Below are 23,528 nucleotides of genomic sequence, written 5' to 3' on the forward strand. Positions count from 1 at the left end.
TCCAGAGCTTCTCTCTCCTCCACAGATCATTAACTCTTTCAGCGCCGGGATGCACCGCCTGGCTCCATCACTGAGAAGGCAGCAGCACTGCTGTTGTGTTCAGGCTGAGCTGTTCAGCATGATGTAATGATAGAGCTCATGGAAAGACAGGTACATGCAGCCTACTGTATGTATGGCTTTATCATTTGATCTGAGGTTTAGAGCCGACAACATGAGTGAAAATCTATGATAGAAAAACATTTAAGGCTCCTGGTAAGGAGTTTCTAGCAGGTAAAAGAATAAAAAATATAAAATAAAAATGGATACCGATGGCTCTTTAGGATCTAAAAAACCAATGAGCCCATCAGAGAGAGGAATAATTATTTCTATAGTTATTGGTCTTTGAATGCCGCCACAGGGTAGGTGTCAATTGTGTAAAACACACTGCCAAAATAGTGTATTAAAATTTGTGCTTCAAACTTTTTCTTTTTTTTTTTTGTCAGAAAACACTCTTTCTTCATGTACAAGACAGGATAATGATAATAATATTTTAACTTTATTCATATGGCATCTTTAAAAACAAATGATTACAAAGTGCTTCAACAGACAGCAAAAGCATAAACTCAGGGGAAAAACAAACATCATCAAACACACTAAACAGATAACCTGGCACCAGATGGATTTGTTTCACACACCCATCTGGAAAACCACTCACAGACAGCGTTTGGGAAAGGGCAGAGCCTTTGAAAAAAACTCGGAAGGTGATTGGATGACCGTTCTGTCTGTCACATCTTTAGGGCCAATCAGAGCAACAGAACACGTGAATAGCGAGCTGCCCCTACTGAACGAGTAAACGCCATTAGAGCTGCATTACTCGAATCATGGCGACTGTAGACATGTCAGTACACGCCTTTTGACGTTTTTAAAAAGAAAACAACTCAATGCTGTTCTTTGGTCTTCTTTTAACGCAGAAATGTTGTCAAGTTCTGATAAAACTGGCGCTTTAGTGGCATCCAGGCTAAAATCTTCCGCCATAATTGCACCTGCCTGTTGATGCTGTCACGACTCCGCCGCACCTGAAAGTACTGCCCCTCATCGCTGATTGGTCCTGTTAGTTTCTAACCGGGCCCAAACGGTTCATATGGGAGCTTTGCATGGTCCATCTGCTTTGCAAGGTTTCCAAACAGGGAAATAACACAAAGTGAAAATGAAGGACTTTTGGTTTGTGGTAACTTTGGCGCCCCCTGTAGACAAACCATTATCTCTCACCAAGTCAAACAAACTCCTCTGCTTCATTTCTGGAGAAAATGAAAAGTCTGTTTCTATAGCTGGCAGATATTCACTTCATCTGACACGTACCCATCAGGAGAGGTTTCAGACAAATAACTTTACAGAAATATTTGTGTGGATTGTGTTTGCTGCTTTTGTAGATCATCAATAGGCAGAATTATTGATGACATACTATGTCATGCTTGTTTCAAAATTTGTTGCAGGAATGTTAATGTGTCATTGTGTTTTCTGGTGAAAGTGTTTGATCATGGTTTCACAACTTCTTTATTGACTTGCCTGAGAATGAAACACATTTCAGCAGTGGTTCTCAACTGGTGGGTCAGAACCCAAAAGTGGGCCACAGAGCCTTTTTCAGTAGGTTGTGAATGTGTGCCTGGAAAGACAATTTGTGCCAAAAACTCCCTTAAACTTTTTCACAAGAATACCTTTCCTTTTGTTTATCATTAGAGGTGTTATATTTTGAAAAATGACTGAATTCTCTCCCGTTATATCATGTGTCTGTGCCTTTTCACCTCTTGACATGTCAAGACGCTTGTCTCGGTCACATGATACCCAGAAGCTTAGTCCAAAGCTAGCTAAAGTAAGTAAAAAGCAAACGTTGGAGAGCCTCTTTACAAAGGGTAAGGCTCGGTGAGGAGGCAGAAGTAGAGCCTGAGAGCTGCAACTGCCAAGAAAAAGAAAGCTGCATCTAAAAGACAATACCAGAAGTCCTACTTAAAACACAGGTTTATTGTGACAGCTGATTCTCACAAGCCTACTGATTCAGCACTATTGTGAGTTGTATTTCTTTTGTACTTTGTTTTTTCTTTGTTTTTAATGCCAAATTTATCATTTTATTTTGGCGTATTTAAATCCTACACATTGATGGTTGGTCCATTAAACTGCTGCAGACAGCATCTGTTAGTATAGCACGGAAAAAAATGCTTTCTTTGAGATGCAAGCAGTGCTAACATTAAGAGACAGTGCTAATGTCACACTAGGTAAAATTTTCTAGGTAAAAGCTGCTTTTCATCCTGTAAAATGTTAACAAGTATCGGCCCCAATATCAGCTCCAACACCTCCTCCAACCACTACTCAGAAAACTTGCATCTACCTTCATTAATGAGCACACATCATTCAATCACATAACTTACTAGCTATATACACAGTGTTTTAAGGATTCACTGACAGCTAAACATTTGGACCAGAACAGAAACAAGTGTGCAGACTGACGTCAGATCTGGTGAGTTCCATCAGAATCTCACTTGTGCTTAAAAATGGAGTTCAGCAGAAGTTCAAGCAGGAAGACTGTTTCTACTCATTCATTGGTCACCACTTGTGTATCTCTTCCTTCTTCCATTCTTTCTCTCTCTCTGCTCTGGTGATCAGTGGATTATGGTCACCCACTCTCATAAGTACTAAGCTAATCAGATTCTGCCAACTCGTTTGACCAATCATTATGCACCAGTCAGATTTTAAATCTGTCATTCTTTCACAGTCTGCCTGTTGTTTCAGTGTGGATGCTGCATCCCTCCTCCACCCCAGCTACCTCCATTCAGTTCATCAGCATCTAGTCCAGATCCTCACAGGTCTTCTGCTCATCCCATCCTGCATACATCAGTCTCCTCCTCCAAGTCACCTTATTGGTTCCTGGTCCAGCTTCTCTTCAGCTGATCCTGCATCCCCCATCAACACCACTACCAGTATCTGACTCCATGGGGGGTATCCTATTCCTCACTACCCCCATCAAGATAGAGTCTAATCACCAAAGACTTGGCACATTTCTCTTTCTTTAAAATTTGTGAAATAAATTATTGTTGAACTTGTATCAAGTCTCTCCTGGTTGAACTAAATGTCAAAAACAAAAGCAAAGCCTACAGTCTCTTGGCAAAAATAAAAATGTGCAAAATTTAAGACTTTATGGTCTTGCATCTAAAACCTTATACTTTTTAAAAAGCCTTAATTTTTGCTTAATTGGTTTATCAACTTTTAATTCCATTTAAGACCCTGCAGACAGCCTGATATAATATCAGAAATTTGGGTCACAATTTTCATTAAGGAGGTGGTGGTTGCTCTTGAGGCTCGACCATTTGAGAAGCACCGTGTTATAGTAATGAACCGGTCTCGACTTTGTCAAAAATAATGCTTTAAAATAAGCTTGGAAAATTTTGGTTTCCTTTTTGCACTGAAAAGATTGTCTGAAAATTAGACTGACAAATACACTTTCATTCACAATGAAAATAAATATCACTGGGAACAATGATCTTCATATTAAGTCTCATAGCTTGTGTTAAGTGTAGTTTCCATTTGACAGTACATTTTAAGTAATTTCCAACCTGAACTCTTTTATGTCTTCAAACTGGAGTGTGATGTGGGAAAAACACCTCAAAAAACGATTTTAGGTTAGCACAGAGAGACATTTTGTCCTTCAACAGAGGAAGATAAAAACAGCCCTCCAGTGTTAAATTCTGCTCATTCAACATTTTGCACAGTACAAGTGAAGAATAGATGAATAAAAATGTATTAAAGCTTTCAGGTTTGCAAAGTTCTTTTTAATGAAAATAATTATGGGCAACAGCAAAGTTAAATATGTTACAAATGTACAAAAGAAACATAAAATTGAATAAATATTACTTCAGTAAATAAAAACAAGATTCATAACTCAAGATAATTTACAGTTTATCAAATCACATTTCATGCTGTGTCTTCTTCAGTCTGTATCTGATCTGCAGATCTCCGTCTGGCTGCAGCATCCCAAAGCCATAGCGGCTGGTGTTCACTGGAGGCAGTTTAGCCTCTGGGTCACACAACTCCAAATCGAGATGAGTCAGGAACAAGAATACAAATCTGCAAACACAAAGGGGAAAGCTATTCAGAACATGTGACAACATAGCTACTGATAAATATGACTTCTTAGAAATTATGGGAGCAATATCCAGAAATAAATTGAGAGAAAATTTTAGCTGGTTAAGAAACCAACATGAAACTAATATCAAAACACCTACACGTAACTAATTCTCCCCAGTGCATACATCAATATGTAACCTTCCACCCCCTTGCTGATCACAAGGATTGACCCTTAACCTTTGTAACCAAACATGATGCCTGACAAAGACACTGCATCCCAGCTGTCTTCTATGGCTCTCAGCCTCTTTGCTCATTACAAAGTGTTATCAATCACTACATTACAGCTTGTTGCCTGTGATGAAAGAGGACATGAAAGAAGGGCTATAATATTAAAAGTGCTAATATTATGTGGAGATGGATTTTTATGGTCTTGTCTGGTAATTGGGATGAAATTGCAGGAACTGCTTTGATCATGAATGCATGATTTTAAAAATTAAGATGTAACATGGAAAGATATATATCTTTAAAGAAAAGGCAGACTTTTTTTCTTCACTTACTGTTTAATGGCTGTAATAGCAAATTCCTTCCCAACACAGACGTTTCTCCCTGCACCCCAGGGCATGGTGTGATACTTCAGCCTTTTACCATCTTTGTAGAATTTGTCCTTCACTGTCATGTCATCATTTAAGAAGCGGTCATACTTAAAAATCTGGTTCAGAAAGGACGAGAAGGGTATTAAAAGGCATGTGAATCATATGGGGCATTACCAGCCATCTCAAAGGATTTGCAGAGCTTAATCCTGTCTCATCAAGGCTGTTTTGTAAATTTTGATAAAGGAATAAATACATGCTCTATGTGTACCTGTGGCTGCTGGTGTATCTGTGGGTCATTCTGAGGGCTGAGGAAAGGAAAAAGACAAACTTTGTCCCCTCGTCTTAGGTGGTACTCCTGTCCACTGGCCATGTGCAGGATCTTGTCCTGCACCACCTCTCTGCTGATCATCACAGCCGCTGTGAGCCGCAGGGTCTCACTCAGAGCGCTATCTGCAAAAACAGAAAGGACAGCAGAGTGTATGATGTCAGAGGGCTGTCAAGGTGAGTTAAATCAGCCAAGCCCCTGGTATTCATTTGGAGTAGAACAAACATTTGCACAGATATGATTATGTGAAAAAGCAATCACTTTTTAATTAAATCATAGGTCAAACTTTTATTCCCACTGTCATTGCTTGAATATGCAGCACTCTTCTTATCAATTCCAACAAGTCAAATGGGTCTTTGTTTATCCTCCAGCTGCAGTCTGAGGAAAAAGCTGGAGGAGATGGAGTAAGTAAGAAGGCTGCATGCAGCTGTTACCTACCAAGCACAGGTGTGCTGTGTGCATCCAGCAGGTTGATGAGGGGGTGCTGTAGGGTAAGGGCCCTGATTTCAGATTTAACAGCCTTCATGGCCTCAGGGTGAGTGAGCAGGAAGCCAAGGAGCCAAAAGGCTGCAGGTCCGGCATTACACTGAAAGGAAAAAAAAAATCAGCTTTATACAAACGTCCAAAACAAAAATGGCAAAAGTCTGTACCTTTTTAAATGTGGCCATACAATGCATGTAACAGAATATTCCTACTAATGCTTCCTCTTAGTTCTTTATATCAGCTGACTGATGTGAGGAGCAGCCACTTTGTAGACTCAACTGTCTGTCAGCTTATCAGGCAGACACACCTGAGTCTGTCATACAGTAATTGCTGTGCCTTAGGGGAGCTGTTCTTACTTCAACACAGCTCGGGTCAGCTCTCCATTGGCAGCCAGGGCAAATGCACACAAAAGTCTTAAAGTATGTCAATCCATGTTTCTGCCCTCTTTGGTCTATCTATAGTGAGTGAGGACTTTTAAAGGAACAGTTCGGCACTCTGGGATTCAGATTAGAAACCTAATTCCATTAGCACATCCTTATGCTAAATATGTGGGCAGTATTTTGCTGCTACTTTACTACTTTGCTATTTTTTTAACAGACTTTGTTTGGGGCTTTTCATACCGTTATTGAGTGTACAGGACAGACTGAAAGAGTGAAGGGTGGGCCAAAGGTGGGAGACAAACCTCTAAGTTCAACTGGCACCCACCAGCTGACACACCAGTTTAAGCTAATTTTTACCACTTCATCAGTCTTTATGCCAAGCTAAGCTAACTTGTCGTTTGCTTTAGCTTCATATTCAGGATATAATCATTAAACAGGTGAAATGTTCTTGTACTCTTGAAAATGCAGACGGTTCTTCCCATAATACCAAACAACTCTTTGATTTGCGGTATAAGTTGATGATTATCACAAGGTTCAAGGGTGAAGGTGTTTGATTTTCACCTGGTGTTTATGGATTATTTTTTGTTTTGGTATTGTTCTTAATTGACCTTCAGGTCAAGCTTTAATAACTATCATAATTAAGTACTTGTTTCTTTCAGCTGTTAATATCAGCTTGATTTTTGAAAACACTGGCCTTTGTTGTTTAAACATTTCTGCCTTTATTTTAATAAAAAGAAACTCAGGTATGGTAGGATGACATCTCAAAATATGCTGCATTTCATATGACTTCACCGAGAAGTATCAAGATATTTGATGAAAAAATATTTTTCATGTTTTGATAACATGAAACTAAATATTTCTTATACATATTAATATATAAATCTTTATATTATTCATAAGTGCGTCTATATAATAGCACATCTTGATTGAGAAGTATATGTTGTGAAAAATAATACATTGTTGCAATGAAAAGCTATATCAATATGTAGTAAAATGTGTTGGAATACTTTTAAGAACTATTATATGGATTTATTTTAACATGATGATCTATTCTAAATGATGGATAAGGGGTGGGATTAAATCAGCTTATACTTCTTCCTCCTTTTCAAAAGTGCAATCTAATTCATTAAGTGTTTTTTTTTTTTAATCACTTCATTTATTAATGTTGTATTCGTCTCAATAATTTGAAAAATAACTTTCCTTTTTCCCACTTTTTTACATGTTCGAAATAAACATTTCAATTTATCATTTTTTTCCAAATCAGTGGGAAAAGTTAAAAAAAACAAAACATGCTGATCATAACAACTGCAGTGAGTGACATGCTTCATGTACAGTGTTTTTTCACATGCACAAAACTCCTGAAAACTTCCTGAATTTTCAGGGTGAGATGTATATGTGAACACATATGGTTACATTTTTCACCCTAACTTATCCCAGTATTCTGGCAATACTAAACGTAAAAATCTGGCATGAAGTCAGGATGAGGTGATGAAGGCAGCAGGAAAGATTCAGGTAAACTTGCTGCAGGTGAGAAGGGGGCGCTGATGAGATTTACATCATGTGACCAGTACAATCTTTGTACACATGGTGAAGCTGTTTCATACTCTTTTCTACTAACAAGTATGTTCTTCTCCAATATTTTGTTTATACAGTAAGTACTAGGGATACAGGATATCGGACTTTACCGACATCTGATATGGCAATATTTGAATGCTAATTTGAGCCAATACTAATACTGACTTATACACTCCTTTTCCATTGTGAAGAATACCTGAGCTCTTCTGCACTGGAACGGACTTATTGACTCTTATTGTCATTTCTATTTGTTTTGCAAACAGACATCAAACCAGACAAACATTTGATTTTTTCCAAAAACAATAGAGGCAATCTTTTCAAATATGGTCCTTCAGTAATCAGTAAAATCTGCCTCTCTCAGAACTACAAACAGAACTGTAACAACCTGCTTTCCTTATCTAGCTTATTCTTTCAAATGAAAATCAACTCTCCATCTGAAAAAAGAAGTTTGCATGGTGGTTCCCTGAGACAATTCTGAAAAGTGCCTAAAATATCATAAAACATATCCTTCTGAAGTGAAAAAAGATTCAACTAGCTGTAGTTCTGACCAAAAACTTCAGTCCTTGAAATCCAATGAGAATGAAAAAAGAAAGAAACATTTCCTATTTCGTCCAAATAACAGCCAATAAATGCCCATTTATTTCTACCTCATTCTGTACAACTTAATTTTACATTCTGCTAATATAGGGATATATGGCAGCTGATATATCTGCTGTAAATATCAGCAGAAATTTTGATACGTACCGATACCAATAAGTCACTTTTTTTCGCTATTACCTGCCAATACTGATATCAAAAAATTGTTTTGCACATCTTTTCTTAAGACAGGTGCGTTGAAGGGGAACGTATCCAACAAAAAATTAAAGAAAACTCCTGCACACTGTCCAACTTGCCAAAAAAAAAAAGAAAAAAAAAAAAACAGGAAAAGAAAAAAGATCAAGTCATATATTTGCTATATTAACGTACCAGACCTTCAGTTTGCCTGATGAAGGTCTAGTACCAAACGCTGCAAATGTAAGACTTTCTTTGTAAGTTGGACCGCATGCAGGAGTTTTCTTTAAAATAATTTGCTGCACTGATACAAGGAAAAACAACTGTCAGACTTTCTATGTCATGTCTTGTCTTCTGGGGCCCCCATGCCCTAGTTTGACAGGGAAAGTCTCCTTCAAACTGTCATGAGATTTTCTAGAAAGTGTCAGGAGTGTATTTACAAAAAAGCTGTAATTACCTTAAAATGTCTTTAATATGATACAAATTTCTCTGATAAACTGCATACTGGGGATTGAGAATGTGCTGACACCACAATGCATTCAGTCACCATTTTTCTGAACAGCCAGTAAGCCTGTTCCTTCGATATATGCCTAGGTCAGTGTCTTTGATTGTTTACAAATGAAAAGCCACTAGTTTGTAAAAAGACCCTGCTTTTTACACATATATAAACCAGTTGTGGCACCACCAATCTCACATCTAATCCCTCTATTCTCTGCTGTGGTGCTCCAGTTTAATTCCCAGACTAAATCTTTGTGCTCCATTACCACAACAGACATGATGAGGCCAAAAAAAAAAACAAACAAACACACTGGAGGAATTGTGGTCTTCTGAAACCAGCAGGGCATATGAAAGAGCTTGCTGTAGGACACCTGCCTCTTTGTTTTTTTTTTTCTTTCTTTTTTTTTTTTTCTTAGTTTTTTGCTGGCTTAAGTATTTTTCATTCTGATATTACTGGGTGAACAATCTGCTCCAGTGAGCCTGGCAGGTGAATAGAGGGCTAAGGCTAATTCATCTAAAATGTAACGGTACAAAAGGTGAAAGAGGAGATTGAAGAGAACAGCTCTCTAACTCCACCTCCTGGCAATGCAGAGCAATGGCAACATGCTCTGAGCTTGTCTGTACTGGTGAGGCAAACAGTCAATTTCTATTCACACCTATGTCAATATGGCTGATAAAGGCAGCTGTATTACTATTATGAGTAGGAAACAGCTTCATATTTAACCAGAGGACTTATTCGAGGTAAAGGGTATAAGTATTTAGCTTAACAAGAAAAGAATCAAATGGGTTTTTCATAAAAACAAAAGACCTTATGTCCATGCACACAGGTTAAACTACATGTCAAGTAGAGCTGTGTTGTAGCCGAAAGGAAAAAGAAAGTCTGTTAAAAGCACCATATGATTGCATAAAACCATCAGGAAAGAAAAAGAGGAAGGATCTTCCGCTGACTAACTCAGTTTTAGTATGTACTGTACTCATATGTTGTAACGAAACCACAGACAGGATAGCAGGTCATGGAGGTTGATTCACACAATCAGAAGTGGCAAAACTCCACTCAAAATCACAGGTTCAGACAGGCAGCACTGAGTAACTGGCAGAGAAGAATCCAGGGCCTTTAACAACTGCATTGTTGGCAGGGTGAGCACCTTCAGGTGGAATTCAAGTATGCAGTCTGGGTGTGGAGAGTTGTGTTTTGGTATGAATGTGTGGCCTTGATTTTGTGGGAGAGAGACCGTAAAAAGAAGTTCTCACCTGTGTGGTCCACAGCTGCAGGAGGAAAGCCCTTTTCTGCATTTCTGCATCTACTCCTTCCTCTTGCAGGAAGTGATGGTAGCTCTGCTGCCAGGAGTCTGACTCCGACCTGCCACTTAGACGATCTGGAGAGAGGAGTTCCCACAGTTGCTCCCGAGACAAATGGGCTGTTTTTCTCTCCGCTGTGAGACATTAAGTTATAAATTACAGTGCTGTATATACGGCATTGCATTAGTATTCAGTCCGCTTTACATTACATTGTTACAGACTGGAATTACAGACTCTGGGCTTTTACAATGTTTGAAAAACAAGATCAAGGCACAAAAGCAGACATTTGCTGGATGTACATGTTGACTTGAAGGCAATTAGTTGCATCTGATCTTAAGAGTTAAGGAAAACCCTGCATATCAAGACGGTGGGATTAACAGTGTCCTTTAAATAAGTGTTGTACCAAAAAAATGCACCAGATTTCAACATCAGAACAGGACTTGCATCAGGACTGATGTCCTCATAAAGACTCGCTTGACTGTAAATGCTTAAGTGAATCCCTTTTAAATAAAGGATTGTTATACTACATCAGAGTGCCTCAGATTTTTAGGCTTGTGTGTCTTTCGCAGAGGAAATTTTAAGTCGTTATTTTACTGATTAACTTCAGTGCAGCTTACCTCGTTTGAGCGAGCAACGGGCCAGTTTTGTGAGAAGTTCATCAAACCTGCGAAACTCTTTGTAAACTTCAGGAGCATTGTCTCCCCTCCCAAACAAAGTCAGATATCCAGCCCTGAGCACAGCAGCACAGTAAAAATCAGCATGTTTGACACTCCTACTTGTACACTACCACTATCTGAAGTGTGTTAAAATGTAAAGTTAGAAGGTATATGATACCTGAAGAGTAGACTGTAACAAAGACTAAAGAGTCCATCCTGTGTCCACTGTGAAGGACTGCAGCCTTTCTGGTTACTAAGCAGCAGCCTCTGAAGGTGAGTGTTCATGGAGCTGTTGAGCTTGGAGAGGCTGAGGCCTTGAAAATGCCTGTTAGAATAAAAAAAAAACGGTTTTAAGAGATATGCAACACTCAATAAATTTGCTGAAGACTGTATTTAAAAGAAGCGTTCATTACTGTTCCATCCATTTCCTCTCTGCTGTAGGTTTGATGCTTGGCAGCTGCAGGCAGAAGATCCTTTGTAGGAGCAGTTTTTTGCTGCGAGCAAAGTCCAAACAGACGGTGTCGTTCAGCACAGCATCGAAAGAGTTTGGGTCCATCAGCACCGTCACATAAAGACCAGCAACACGGACCTGATAGGACATTATTTTGGTTGTTCCAATATGAGTTTTTTTAGTGTCAGCTCTTGATTCTGCAGTTTCATTTGGACTTAATTCAATGTTGCAAGAATGGATTTTTCTCTACATTTAACAATATTAAATTAAACAATTAAAAACATACTTTTGCTTAATCTGACCTGCAAGTATACTGGAGGAATAATTAACCTGCTACTACTATGGATGCACAATGGTGCCTTTGTAAATTAATATTTTGGTGCTGCAATGCAAAAATCTGATTTGCATTTTGGCACAAACAACTGCACAACATAAGAGAGTACTGTTTATCCCTCCTGCTACTCCATGCAAGAAACATCTTTGAACCATGATTTTTTTTTTCTCCAATTCACAAAAAAAAGTCCCTTAATTTAAAAAAATCTGCATCTAATTTCCTTCAGAATTACAAGTTTTGACAGAACTTACTGTAAAGATGTCCCCATGTTTGTCCTTCATCCGGGTCAAAAACTTTGCAGCATCTTTTCCAAACTCAAGAGCATGGCCCAGCCATGGAATGAAACCTTTATCCAGTGGTGGCTCATTTTTCTGTCTGTCATATATGAGGAATCAGGTTAATATTGCAACTGTGTGATAAAGTCGGTTTATCTACTGATCTTTCATTCCTGAATCTTAACAAACAGGTTTGCAGTTCACACGAAGTTACGTAATGAGAACATTTGAGTTGTTTGATGAAAAGTCATGCAGCTCTTATGCCATCACAGAAACCAAAAGAAAAAAAATGACTATTCTCTTAGATGAAAAAAGCTAAATTCATTTAGACATAGTATTACTATTTAATTGAGAAACACCCAAAATAATTACTAGAAAATACGTTTTTTCCCTTTATTTGATCAATGTATAATAAAGCAAAACCAGACTTAGCATTAAGTAGTAATATTAATATCCATAGCATGTTTCAGTAAAGTCTGATACTTGTTCTGCAAACCTTTTAACTTTTTTAGAAAAAAAGAAAAGAAATTCATTAATAAACAGATTTACCTTGTGCGATTAGAGTAAATAAAGACCAAAATTATCAGTCCATTAAGGAGTAATAACAAAGTCCATAGCATGTTTCCGTAAAGTTTGATCCTTGTCCTGTCCCGCAGATGATTTACTCCATAGCTACCGGCAACTCACTTATATCCTAAAGCCCGGCTCTCCTTCTCTATGTCAGGAGGTGTGGAGAGGCGTGGTTTGTGTCACAAAATGTTACACAATACTGCACAGTAGACCGTGTCAGACACCTCAGGAAAGTCCTCAATGAGGGACAGAAACTGAAACTCTTCTAACTGATGCTCTATTTCTATTTTCTCCTATTACAACCTTGTTTACATTATGTTGTCTTTATGTAAACATTCCAGACAAAACCAGCTTTTGTGCCATAGACAGTGCAAATAAAGACACTTACCACAACATTTCACAGAGGTGATATCATGCAGTCAGAAGGGGCTCGTGTTTCCTTCAGTTGGGGGTGATGTCAGGGCGTGCACACATCATGGTGTGTCAAATCCTGAAGTCCACAGAGTTCCCAGATGTGACATTGTTGTATGACAACACTGAATCTCCTGTAAATATTGTGAAATATTTATTTTTAATCCCCATTCCTCATTCTGACACAGTCACAGGCACGAGTATCTACTGATGACGCCTCACTGAAACCAGTGATTCATTTGCTTAACAATGACGTCATGAAAATGTTAAGGGCTTCCATTAGTTTTAGTGTTTATGTAATACTTTAATTTCTACCTTTGACTATATGAATAACACACAGACATTATGCTTGAATTAGAATAAGTGGTGTATACAGGTGGTATGGACTGGTGACTAATATAAAGACGTCTGGAGCTAAAGCTTTACGGAAGCTCACATCTTCACACTGTTAGCTGATGTACACTAAATGTAACAGCAGAGGGTAGTAATGCACTTACTGTAAACTTACCTGAAGTCTGCAGGAGAAAAGTTCGGGGGATGATGTAAAGTGGGGTAAGCGTTTGTCAAAATGACAATAAAACACCGTAGAAGACCCTTAAGAAAATACGCTCACCTGAAAATAGCAGGTAACGTTTGGGTTAATGAGCTTGAAATTAAAATCGGGGGCATTTTGGAGAATCACTATGCATGAATTAGGCTTGAAAACACAACTTCTTCCCTAAAAATACACCCAATTCCTATAAAAGACTAAAACACCCTTTACAAAGGCCTAGCAGACAATGCTAAAATATTCTAACTTAAACTAATTTAGTCAAGCTTTATAATCTTTACGGTGTTTTTCAAAAGTGTTTTCACAAACCCAGTTCTCCTTAGTTAACGTGTAAGTGACAGAAACACGGTAAAGTTCAATAAAACACACTTAATATAGTGCTTAATGGGAATTAATTTTACATTTTTAGGAGTTTTCGACACAGTCATCGCTAGCTTTCAGCCTACAGCTAACTGGCTAACGTTCATGTGTACATCCGTGTGCACCCCTAAATATTACCAGACAGGAACAACGGCCCAAGACTTCAGTTCCCCTGTCAAAAAAAAACATAATTTATTTTACAATTTTTATGTCAAAATTCATACTTCAACACGTTAGGGTTTTATTCACTGCAGCATCTACAATGAAATGAAATAAACAAAGAATAAATGATCAGATAAAGAACCGCTGAGCCAAGAAAACACAAAATCACTGCTATTTTCAGATGGTTACACAAAACACAATGAACATGAAGCATACACTCTTTACCATCCCTTATAAGAATTTTAAAAATAACTTTGAATATTACTGATTAGATTGGGTGAACTCACCCTTTTTAAATATATATATTTTTTATTTATGTATTTTTATATTATTTTTTGCTTTCTTGACTTTGAACAAAAAGTCCAACAAATTTTAATTGTCTGTAACACTGGAGACACTAATTTTGGGGGGGGATTTATCATGTTACAAGGATAAATTGATTATACTTTTTTGAAATCATGCCAAAACGTTTCTTGTAAGTTTTGCTGGATTGGGACAGGATCTCTGTGTGATTGGAAGAGGAACAGGTGATCACTGAGACCCTTTTTGGCCAGCCGCCGCAGTAGGCAAAAAGGTCCAATACATGTTATCCATCTCAGTTTTTGATTGTTTAAGGGTTTGTGCATATTAAGAGGTCAGGAATGATATTTTAAGTACAACAGATGAGAAATCATCCACCTTCTAATACAACATCCCTGCAGAGTAAAGAGGTTATTTAAAACATGTAAGCATATAGTATGCTGACTATAGTTATCATATAGTCCGGCATGTCTCAACCTTTTTTTCTGTCAAGGCACCCTTTGAAACATTAAAAATCTCAAAATGTATTGATAAAAACAAATCAACATGATAAATCTATGAAATTCTTAGCAGGTAGTCAGGACCCAAAAGTTGGTTGCAGAGCTGTTTCCAGTGCAATAACACTGCCTGAAAGAAAAATGATGACAAAATCTATGAGATAGTGAGGCCATTTGCAGACATATAGCCATTACTTTTTGTTTGCTGTTTTACAGAAATAATAGGCAAATTTAAAGCAACGCTACAACACTGTTTATTCCATTAATGAGGTAATTACAAGATCTCTGGAGAATTGGCAGAAATTTACACGGTATTCATATTCAAAATATGACAGGTGGCGTACACCCTGGACTGATTGACAGTCAATTGCAGGGCTGAGATATAGACAGACATAAAGGCACACTCACATTCAAAACCACGGCCAGTTTAGAGTCAGAGTCAGCCTGTTTTTGGTGGTGGGAGGAAGCCAGAGTACCTGGAAGAAACCCATGGTTGTACAGGGAAAAACATGCTAACTCTGCATAGAAAGGCCCTGACCGGGACTCAAACCAGGGACTTTCTTGCAGTGAGGCAACAGCGTTAACCCCTGCACCACTGTGCAGGCCCCCACATAGACCTTAAAAACACATTTTGTTCCATTTTGGCCAACCTGCAGTGCTTACTGACATACATTTTTTAATTTGTGGACCGAGTTGTGACATAGTTTCAGGAAAAGGACAAATGAGACCATTTTGATTATCAATGTAGGGATAGTTGATGATGTGCATATTCATGGTAATTCATGGTTTCATTTAAAGTAATTTTGAAGGCACTCTTGATGATTCCAGAGGGCATCCAGGGTGCCATCTGGTTGAGAAAGGCTGATATAGTCATCCAGGCTTAGACTTTAAAATAGCATGAACATCAGGTAAAATCCATAAAAACTACAGACAAAGACTAGCATATATGCATTTACACAGCAGATTGCTGTAGCCTCCTGTAAGAACATAGATATTTAGGTTGACCCTGTGATAATCATTCCCCTCATAAAGGCACAGAAGTGGGTGGTGTTAAACTTTCCATCGCCTGGTTAGACACAGCTTTTTCATATATTGTCAAACCCACCCCAGCTTTTATCAGGCTCAGTGCAGCCAAGATTTGGTGAGTAACATTTGCTGAGGAAATTAGGAGCTTGAAGTGGAGATTGCGTGGTGGTAAGTAGTGAATAGTTCCCCTGCAGATTTCTCCTGGGCTCTCTCCCAGCTCTGACAGTTCCCACAGGCTGACAGTAGCCCACAGATTTCCTGAAAATTGGGTGCAAAGGCAGAGCAGGATCTCCTGACACGGTTCAAATTGCAATCTTCTCTCGGACAGGCTCAGCTATCCTCGTCCTTTACTTCAGTTTGCCTTTCTCTGAGATGAGAGCACAGTTTTGGTAGCTGAAAGATCAAAGTGTGATTCACAGTTGCACTTGAGATGTCACGGGAAGTTATTTGATGTTTTTGTCTGAAAGCTGTGTGAAAGTGAAGAGTAGTGAGAGTGAGGGGGCAGGACAGACTGACATATACAGTCACTTTGACTTTCTGTGGGGAGACGTTCCTTCATATTTGTCAAAAGGGCTCAGTAGAAGAGTGGAGGATGGCTGCTGTGGTAACACAGCTCATCTGTAATATCTATTATATGCATCAACTAGTGGTCAAATTCACACCAAAATAAATAAATTAATTAGATTTTTCTACATAATTAGGCTGCTGCTGATAAGTTTTAGGTGTCAGGTGTTGGTGTTTTTGTTATAAAACAATAATTTGTATATTCAGGACAAATAAAGGGGCATGAGAAGCACTGCTCTAGCCACAGGGGGAGCCAAAATCAACACAAACTAAAATATCTCAGGTGAGCTTAGATTCATAATTTCATGAACAAGTTTGTAGTTGTTTTTTTTTTTTGTTTGTTTGTTTAATTCCAAATATTTACATTTTTTAGGTGAAATTCTGGTTATTTGCTTAGTATTGCACAAAGTAATATGAACTTTATAAACCATCAGACTAGACATGAATTACTCTCAATGGATAAAGTGGGTTAGAGAGAGTTGACATGCAGCCATGATCAGTGGCCTGCACAGACTTTTTCAAGGGCAGGGGCGAAAAGAAAAAAAGGGCACATACAGCGTGTTCTCGCTACTGAAAAGGGCACTTAAGACATGTTTATATGTTATACAAATGGCACATTATATAGCCTTAAAAAAGACTAACTAGACAGACTACTCAAGTTAGTTTGTAGTTAGGATCAGCATCCACAAGAACTGTGTAGATTCAACGTTGGACTGTGAAGAACACACATAAATAAATAAATAAATAAATAAATCAATCAATCAATCCCAAGGGGATCTGGGGGTCTTCCCCCAGAACATTTTCAATTAAATAGATGCCATTTCCTGTATTCTAGTACATTCTAACACCATATTAGCACCTTAAGCACTTAAGCACATGTTTTTACCACCCAAGAGGGCAGTTTATCGTGTTTTAACCAGCCAAGAGGGCAATTAAGCGTTTTTTTTTCACCCAAGAGGGCAGTTTAGTGTGTTTTGCCAATGCAGAGGGTACTTAAACACGCCTTTTTGCCACCCAAGTGAACAGTTTTTCATGTTTTAACCAGCCAAGGGGGCAGTTTAGTGTGTTTTTTCCACCCAAGAGGGCAGTTTAGTGTATTTTGCCAACCAGGAGGGCACTTTAGCACACGTTTTGGCTCCAAAGAGGGCACTTTAGCGTGTGTTTTGGCTCCAAAGAGGGCACTTTAGCACATGTTTTGGCTCTCGAGGGCACTTTAGAATGTGTTTTGGCTCCCAAGAGGGCACCTTAACATGCATTTTTCAACAATTGAGCCATGAGGGGGGCAACCACTCCACCTGCCTCCCCCCACACAACACTGGCCATGATACAGAAAGAGAGTTCCAATGCTCAAGGACCTGCTTGATTTAATCCAACAATGAACTATAATGGCTTTTGAACATCTGAAGTATAAAAGAAAGTGGACAGAGAGAAAATGAGCCTGGGGCCAGCTACCAATATATAAACAAGCCTGACTTGGTTATATATTGGGAAAAGTATTTCTAAATGCGAAAAGGTGCTAAACTCTATGAGTTTTTTTATCAGGCGTTAAACTGAAACAGCAGGATTAGACATGAATAATAACATATCATCAGCATATAACAAAATTATGCACAGCCTTTGGCCAAGAGCCAGTCCAGATATCACAGGGTCACACCAGACTGTCTCAGTTAATACTTCAGTCATTAATGCAAATAGCTCAGGGACTAGTGAGCACCCCTGCCTATTTCCTCTCTGATTCTCAGAATTGCCTGACCTTACATCATTTGTTATGACGGCTACAACTAGACTATTATATAGAATCTTAAAATGTTTCATGAAACCACCGTCCAGGATAAATTTTCCTAGAGTCAAAAACAGAGAAGTTCATTCGACCCGGTCAAAGGCCTCCTCTGGGTCTGGAGAGACCACAAGACTGTTGATTGGTTGCTGTTGACAGAGCTGGATTTCATTTAGCAGATTTCTAATGTCATTACAAGAGTTTCTGGCTAGACAGTGCAATGTGATTTGCTTACAGTTTTAACAGTTCTTTTGTTATATAGTGTAAAAGTTAAAACTTTTAGTCTGTAAGTCAGTATGAAGTAAAATGACTGAATACTGTTTCGATAATCAGTCTATTATTTTGTTACTTTTTAGAAATTTGTGCCAAACATTCATCAAATCAAGCTTCTTAAATATGAGTTTATGATGTTTCTCTTTGCCTTACATGATATTAAAGTGAATAACTCTGCATTTCAGAATCTATAATATAAAATAAGGGTCTTACTTTGACAAAAATACAGCAAATTGTTTTATGATTGAAAGTGAATATTAAATATGAATATAACTTTAACTTGATGTTGAAGGCATCATATTTTCATACTTGACTACTTTACATATTTAACCATACATTTTTTACATATAGGCTATTGTGCTGTCAAGTCCTCATTTCACATCCATTGCATCTTGTGGCTTTGCTGTTGATTAAAATATATATTTATCTAAATATATATATATATATATATGTAGATTTTAAACCTCTGAAAAACTAAGAAAACCTACTTAAGAGTCAGTATGCCTCTTGAGTCACAATGTTCTTACCAAGCTTTCAAAATAAAAACCCTACAAAGTCCCTAACATTTATGTTGATGCCCTGATGTCGGTTTCTGCCACTTAATATTGCTTAATGAAAAAAGCTCTGCTCATGTTTGTTTGGTGGCTTGTTCTTAAGTGTTATTTTTATGGTAAAATTAAATACTGCACAATAACATGTTATACTTTCACTAATGAGGCATATCCAGTGGAAGTTCCTCATCTCCTTTGCAACATATGAGTTCTAGAGCCATTTGAAAACACAAAGGCATGTTGAAATGCACCAGAATGTTATTTATTTTGATAATATCTTCTGAGGAACTACCCTTCAGAGGTGGAAATTAGCTAATTACATTTACTCAAATAATTGTAATTGAAGAGTTTTTTGGTACTTTTACTTTTTGAGTACATTTTTAAATATAGGTACTTATCAAAATCATTCAGCCTTAGTTTTCATGATTGTGGCAAGGCTTTTGATTAAATTACTACTGTGATCAAAGTAGATAAATAAAGATATGTTATTCATACTGATTCATGCATCATCTAATTTCATCCTGACATATAGGCCCTGGCTACAGGTGAAGTAATATAGAATGATTTACTGTTTGTGGAAAAATACAAAGGATTAGGAACTTCAAAATAAATGCATGTCAAATTGCAAATGCTATATTTGAAAAAAAATCCTAAGTCATAAATTTATAGACCAGTTCTTGTACTTGAACACAATAGTCGTGTACTTTTTCCACCCATGGTAACCTTTCACCCCTCATTAAATCATCCTACTTTTTAAAGCTTCTGATACCCATAATTATAACAGAACATCATACAAAATCTAATTAAATTGGCAAATTCCCCAGAATCAATGTTAACATTATTTTTAATCTTAAATTATTTATATTTATTGTTTAATTCACAGACCAGGAGTACCATCATCCTTTTTTTGCACTGCACATAAGTATAATGAAAATAAACTTCATCAAGGTATGTATTCAGACTTATATGGATCTTATTGTATTTATGATATTTATTTTTACATTTTAAGATATGGAACCCAGACATATAATAAAAGAGTAGTCCGGTAACAAAGGTGGTAATTGAAATCATAGATGCCATTGACTCTAAAGAACATTATGTTGCACTTTTCTGTATTTATCAAAGGCTTTTGATATGGTCGACCACTCTGTCCTATTACAGACGTTTGCTTATATTAAGTTATATCAAGTGATATCAACAGCACTACAATGGTTTGCAAATTATTCAAGTGGTAGAAAGCAAAGCGTTAAAGCAGATGATCTGTTGTCTTATTTTTTTAAATGTTTGAAATGGTGTCCCACTGGCCCCAATCTAGTTTATTATCTATATAAATAAGTTGTGCATGAATGTTACTAATGCTGAGTTTCTTTTTTATGCAGATGATACAGTGATATATGCATCATCTTCTTCCTTATAAAGTGCAACAAATAAACTACAGGTGGCCTTTAATGTTGTCCAGAGAACCTATGTGGTTTAAGACTTGTTCTTAATGGCAAAAAGACCAAAATGATGAGCTTCTAAGGTCTAAGTCAAAACATCATGATACATTTTGACCATAATCAATGTGGCAATTGAATGTTATTCAATGGCTTTTTGCTGGGAGAAAGTTTGTCTTTTTGCTAACATATTGATTGTCTTACAGAGAAACTGAGGGTGAAATTGGGTTTCTTATACAGAAACATCTGTTTTTCTTTTGTTGCAAGGATGAAACTCATTTAAGCAAATTTTTTATCTGTAACTGATTGTGGTGATATTCTTTTCATGCATGCTACCTCATCCTCTCTGAAAATGTTTACATTTTCTACAAATACCTTTTTAACAATGTAAAGACATTATGTTCCATTCACTTTTGGTCATGTAAATAGTGTTTTAGACGTCACTGATAAAGCTTTTCAATGTCTAAAGATGAGTTAAACCCCTCAGTATGCTATAAGCAACAGAAATGCTGAAACTGGTGTTCCAGTCCCATGTGTTCTGCTGCAAACTTCATGTTTTTGTTTCCTGGAACTCTGCATTTCTATTTAACCAGCAAACTACTCATGCATTCCTACAGCTGTAGCCTGCACAATAACAAGACTTCATAGTGTTAGTGGTAGAGGTTAGTTTTCTCAGACTAATCTGAAATCAACCATGTCAAGAAAAAGTGGTGAAGAAAGAAAGAAGAGAAGGAGGGGGTAGGTGGGGGAGGAGTCTCACATTGACTTTCACGTCCATTCAGCCTTTTCTGCAGCAGCGTTGAACTTGCAGAGGGGGAGAGAAAGAGGGTGAGAGAGAGAGGACGGTATTGTGCATTGACTCGATGTTATGAGGCTGCCATGAAATGAACATCAAACGTGAACTGTTTTCCGATCCACTGAAGAGCCCTGCTGAAGAGGAGTGGTTAGGGAGGAGGAAGATCATTATTATGCACTTTTAAATCGACGTCTCCTTGTACGCAGCACGGCAACCTCACAGCAGCACGAGCCCCCAGTGCGTTTTGATCCACGAAGAAGAAGTTGAGTCAGGCGGGCGATGATTCGCATCTGATTGTTGCTCAACTACTCCTGAGAGAGGACTGCAAGCGGGCAAAAATCGCTGAATTTTGGCAACGGAGAAGCAGATTCCTGCCCGAGGATTGCACAATCCCTTTTCTCCAACATGTCATCTCAGGCGAAAGTCAAGAAGGACAAAGAGATTATTGCCGAATATGAAACCCAAGTGAAAGGTTGGTATCATGCAGGCCTGATCGTATTGTTATTCTGTGTGAGTGTGAAGGCACTATTGCGTAACTTCAAGCTTTGTATGGCTTTCAAGTGTGCACTGCTTTGGGGTGGGACAGATTTGTACAGTTAAAGATGACACTCGTTTATTTTTAGCCTATCTCTGAGGGAAATATTCACAAAGCCATCACATTCAAACTCGGGATACGTCTATTTCTCGCATTATATGTTAGAATAATGAAGATAGAACTTGGTTGAACCGGTTTGGCTTTGCAGGAGATGGCTGTGAGATCCATAACATGCCTAGCCCTGCATGTGTGGCCATGTAAGCCACAGGAGCTTGATGATTTGTTTCAAAGTGCATCTAGTGTTTCTGTCAGATTGTCTTCATGCTGCACACTCAACAAGGGAATGCACCAATTCACCTTGGATAAGCTTTCGAATAGACTGGGAGGTCATGTACTTCAAGTACTCATGTGGAAGATTAGGAGACATCAGGCCACACTGCAGAACTTTTCCTCTAAGAAAGGTAAAAATTTACATAGAATTGTTTTGTGGCAGTGCATTTTAAAGGGTCAGCAAGAATGAGTATTTTCCTGACACTCCAGGACAAAGTGTAGTATCAAGGGGAGGAGGAAATGCTCGTGGAGATCACACAGCAAACAGTTCAGAAAGTCCATACATAATGTATGCTGTCTGTATGAATTATGAAGCATGAAAGGATTTTACTGTCTACCGCTAAATATGTGACTGGATAAACCACCCAGAGAGAGAAGCGAGCGAGGAGCTCTGACACCGAATTGAAACAGACAGTGCAGGATGTACTGTATATAGGTGGGTTGTCTTCTCAGCCTTTTAGAGACGACTTCCAGCAGTGTCAACTCTAACACATTCTGCATCACCTTCACATGGCTGTGGTTTTTGCTCATGTGTAAGGTTTTGTTCACAGAGACAACAGAGAATACCTCGCTTTCCTCAAGAGTATGCAAACATTTTAGAGCAGGATGCAGACCTCACTTTAGTATTCTATACCATTAATATACAGCAAAAGTAAAAGTATGCTTTTAAAACATTGCTACACTGGGGTTTGAAACTAGCTTCTGTTTCACCCTAAACACCAGGGTTCAGAACCAACTTAGTCAAAAAACACCCAGACCAAAAAAAGGCAGACCTGTGAAAAGGAGTTGCCAGATAAAACTAAGGTTATGTATGGTTGTAAACAGAGCAATCTAAAAATATTTTTCAGTGTGGCCCTGCAGCAGCACTTACACGTCATACATTATTGCAGGTGTCATGACAGTAATGCGGTAAAGCCCATGATACAATTAAAATGCCAATTATTTAGAATCTGAAAGGATGGAACTGCATTTAAAGTGTTTTTAAAACAGCAGTTGCTCCAGACCTTTTTCCTTTGACACCCCCACCTAATAGTAAGTTTGCATCTAAGTATGTTTTAAACCTCCCAGAACAGAAAAAAGTGAGACATTGTGCCCAAAAATCAACGACAATTTTAATTCTCTTATTGTGTAAATCCAAACAAAATAGCCCCAAAACGAATGTTCTTACCCAGAAACCTTTGAATGAGATATTTAAAGTATTTATCATGTTTTTAGTTCAAATTTACTAATCTTATTTGAACTGCCTCAACGTGAAAGCCTCATGTCCCCCCTGAAATCTCTGGCCGCCCCCCTGAAGGGAGTCCTGGACCCAGGTTAGGAACCAAGGCCTTTCAGTAGCTGTATAATTTTTGTACAGTTTAAGGATAGCCTAGTGTGATGCTTTGGGTCTAAAAGCTTTATTTACTCACACTTAAAATCCAAATTAGTTCTTTCTGTGTTGCACAATTTTTATACCTACTCCGTTTATAAACTTCGGGAAATTTGATAAAAAGGTCTAAGAAACTTATCTATACACATAAAAGCCTATACTACACCAAAAACAGGAGACAGCTAGCTGGCATGTTTATTTCCAAGGTTAGTCATTTCCTGAATTCAAAAAGAAGTCAACCAGATTTGAAATTTGTTCAAAAAAACTTTCATACTTTAGTTTACTA

At 37.9% G+C, this 23,528-nt stretch overlaps 2 protein-coding genes across 4 annotated transcripts in view; one reads left to right on the plus strand and one right to left on the minus strand.

Moving 5' to 3' along the window:
• Window positions 1-3,778: 3,778 nt before the first annotated feature.
• ptgis (prostaglandin I2 (prostacyclin) synthase) lies at window positions 3,779-13,728 on the minus strand. Of its 2 annotated transcripts, XM_041783126.1 has the most exons (12): window positions 13,668-13,728; window positions 13,225-13,329; window positions 12,694-12,850; window positions 11,712-11,835; window positions 11,089-11,264; window positions 10,854-11,000; window positions 10,637-10,749; window positions 9,972-10,153; window positions 5,452-5,599; window positions 4,957-5,138; window positions 4,653-4,804; window positions 3,779-4,095 (listed from the first exon to the last, which is right to left on the minus strand). In XM_041783126.1, exons 4-12 carry the CDS (start codon window positions 11,739-11,741, stop codon window positions 3,936-3,938), a joined length of 1,290 nt encoding a protein of 429 aa, XP_041639060.1. In that variant the 5' UTR covers window positions 11,742-11,835; window positions 12,694-12,850; window positions 13,225-13,329; window positions 13,668-13,728; the 3' UTR covers window positions 3,779-3,935. The 2 variants fall into 2 exon arrangements, with proteins under 2 accessions (XP_041639060.1, XP_041639059.1); XM_041783125.1 differs by lacking the exons at window positions 12,694-12,850; window positions 13,225-13,329; window positions 13,668-13,728 and adding an exon at window positions 12,285-12,370.
• Window positions 13,729-21,016: 7,288 nt separating this feature from the next.
• Window positions 21,017-23,528, plus strand: part of LOC121528899 (SLIT-ROBO Rho GTPase-activating protein 3-like) — a 73,819-nt gene continuing 71,307 nt past the window's right edge. For both annotated transcript variants that reach the window (XM_041816547.1, XM_041816555.1), the window contains exon 1: window positions 21,017-21,480. In XM_041816547.1, the coding sequence (XP_041672481.1) occupies window positions 21,414-21,480 (67 nt within the window). In that variant the 5' untranslated portion in view covers window positions 21,017-21,413. The remainder of the gene's footprint in view (window positions 21,481-23,528) is intronic.

Source organism: Cheilinus undulatus, linkage group 3 (assembly GCF_018320785.1).
Source record: "Cheilinus undulatus linkage group 3, ASM1832078v1, whole genome shotgun sequence".
Classification (NCBI taxonomy): Eukaryota; Metazoa; Chordata; class Actinopteri; order Labriformes; family Labridae; genus Cheilinus; species Cheilinus undulatus.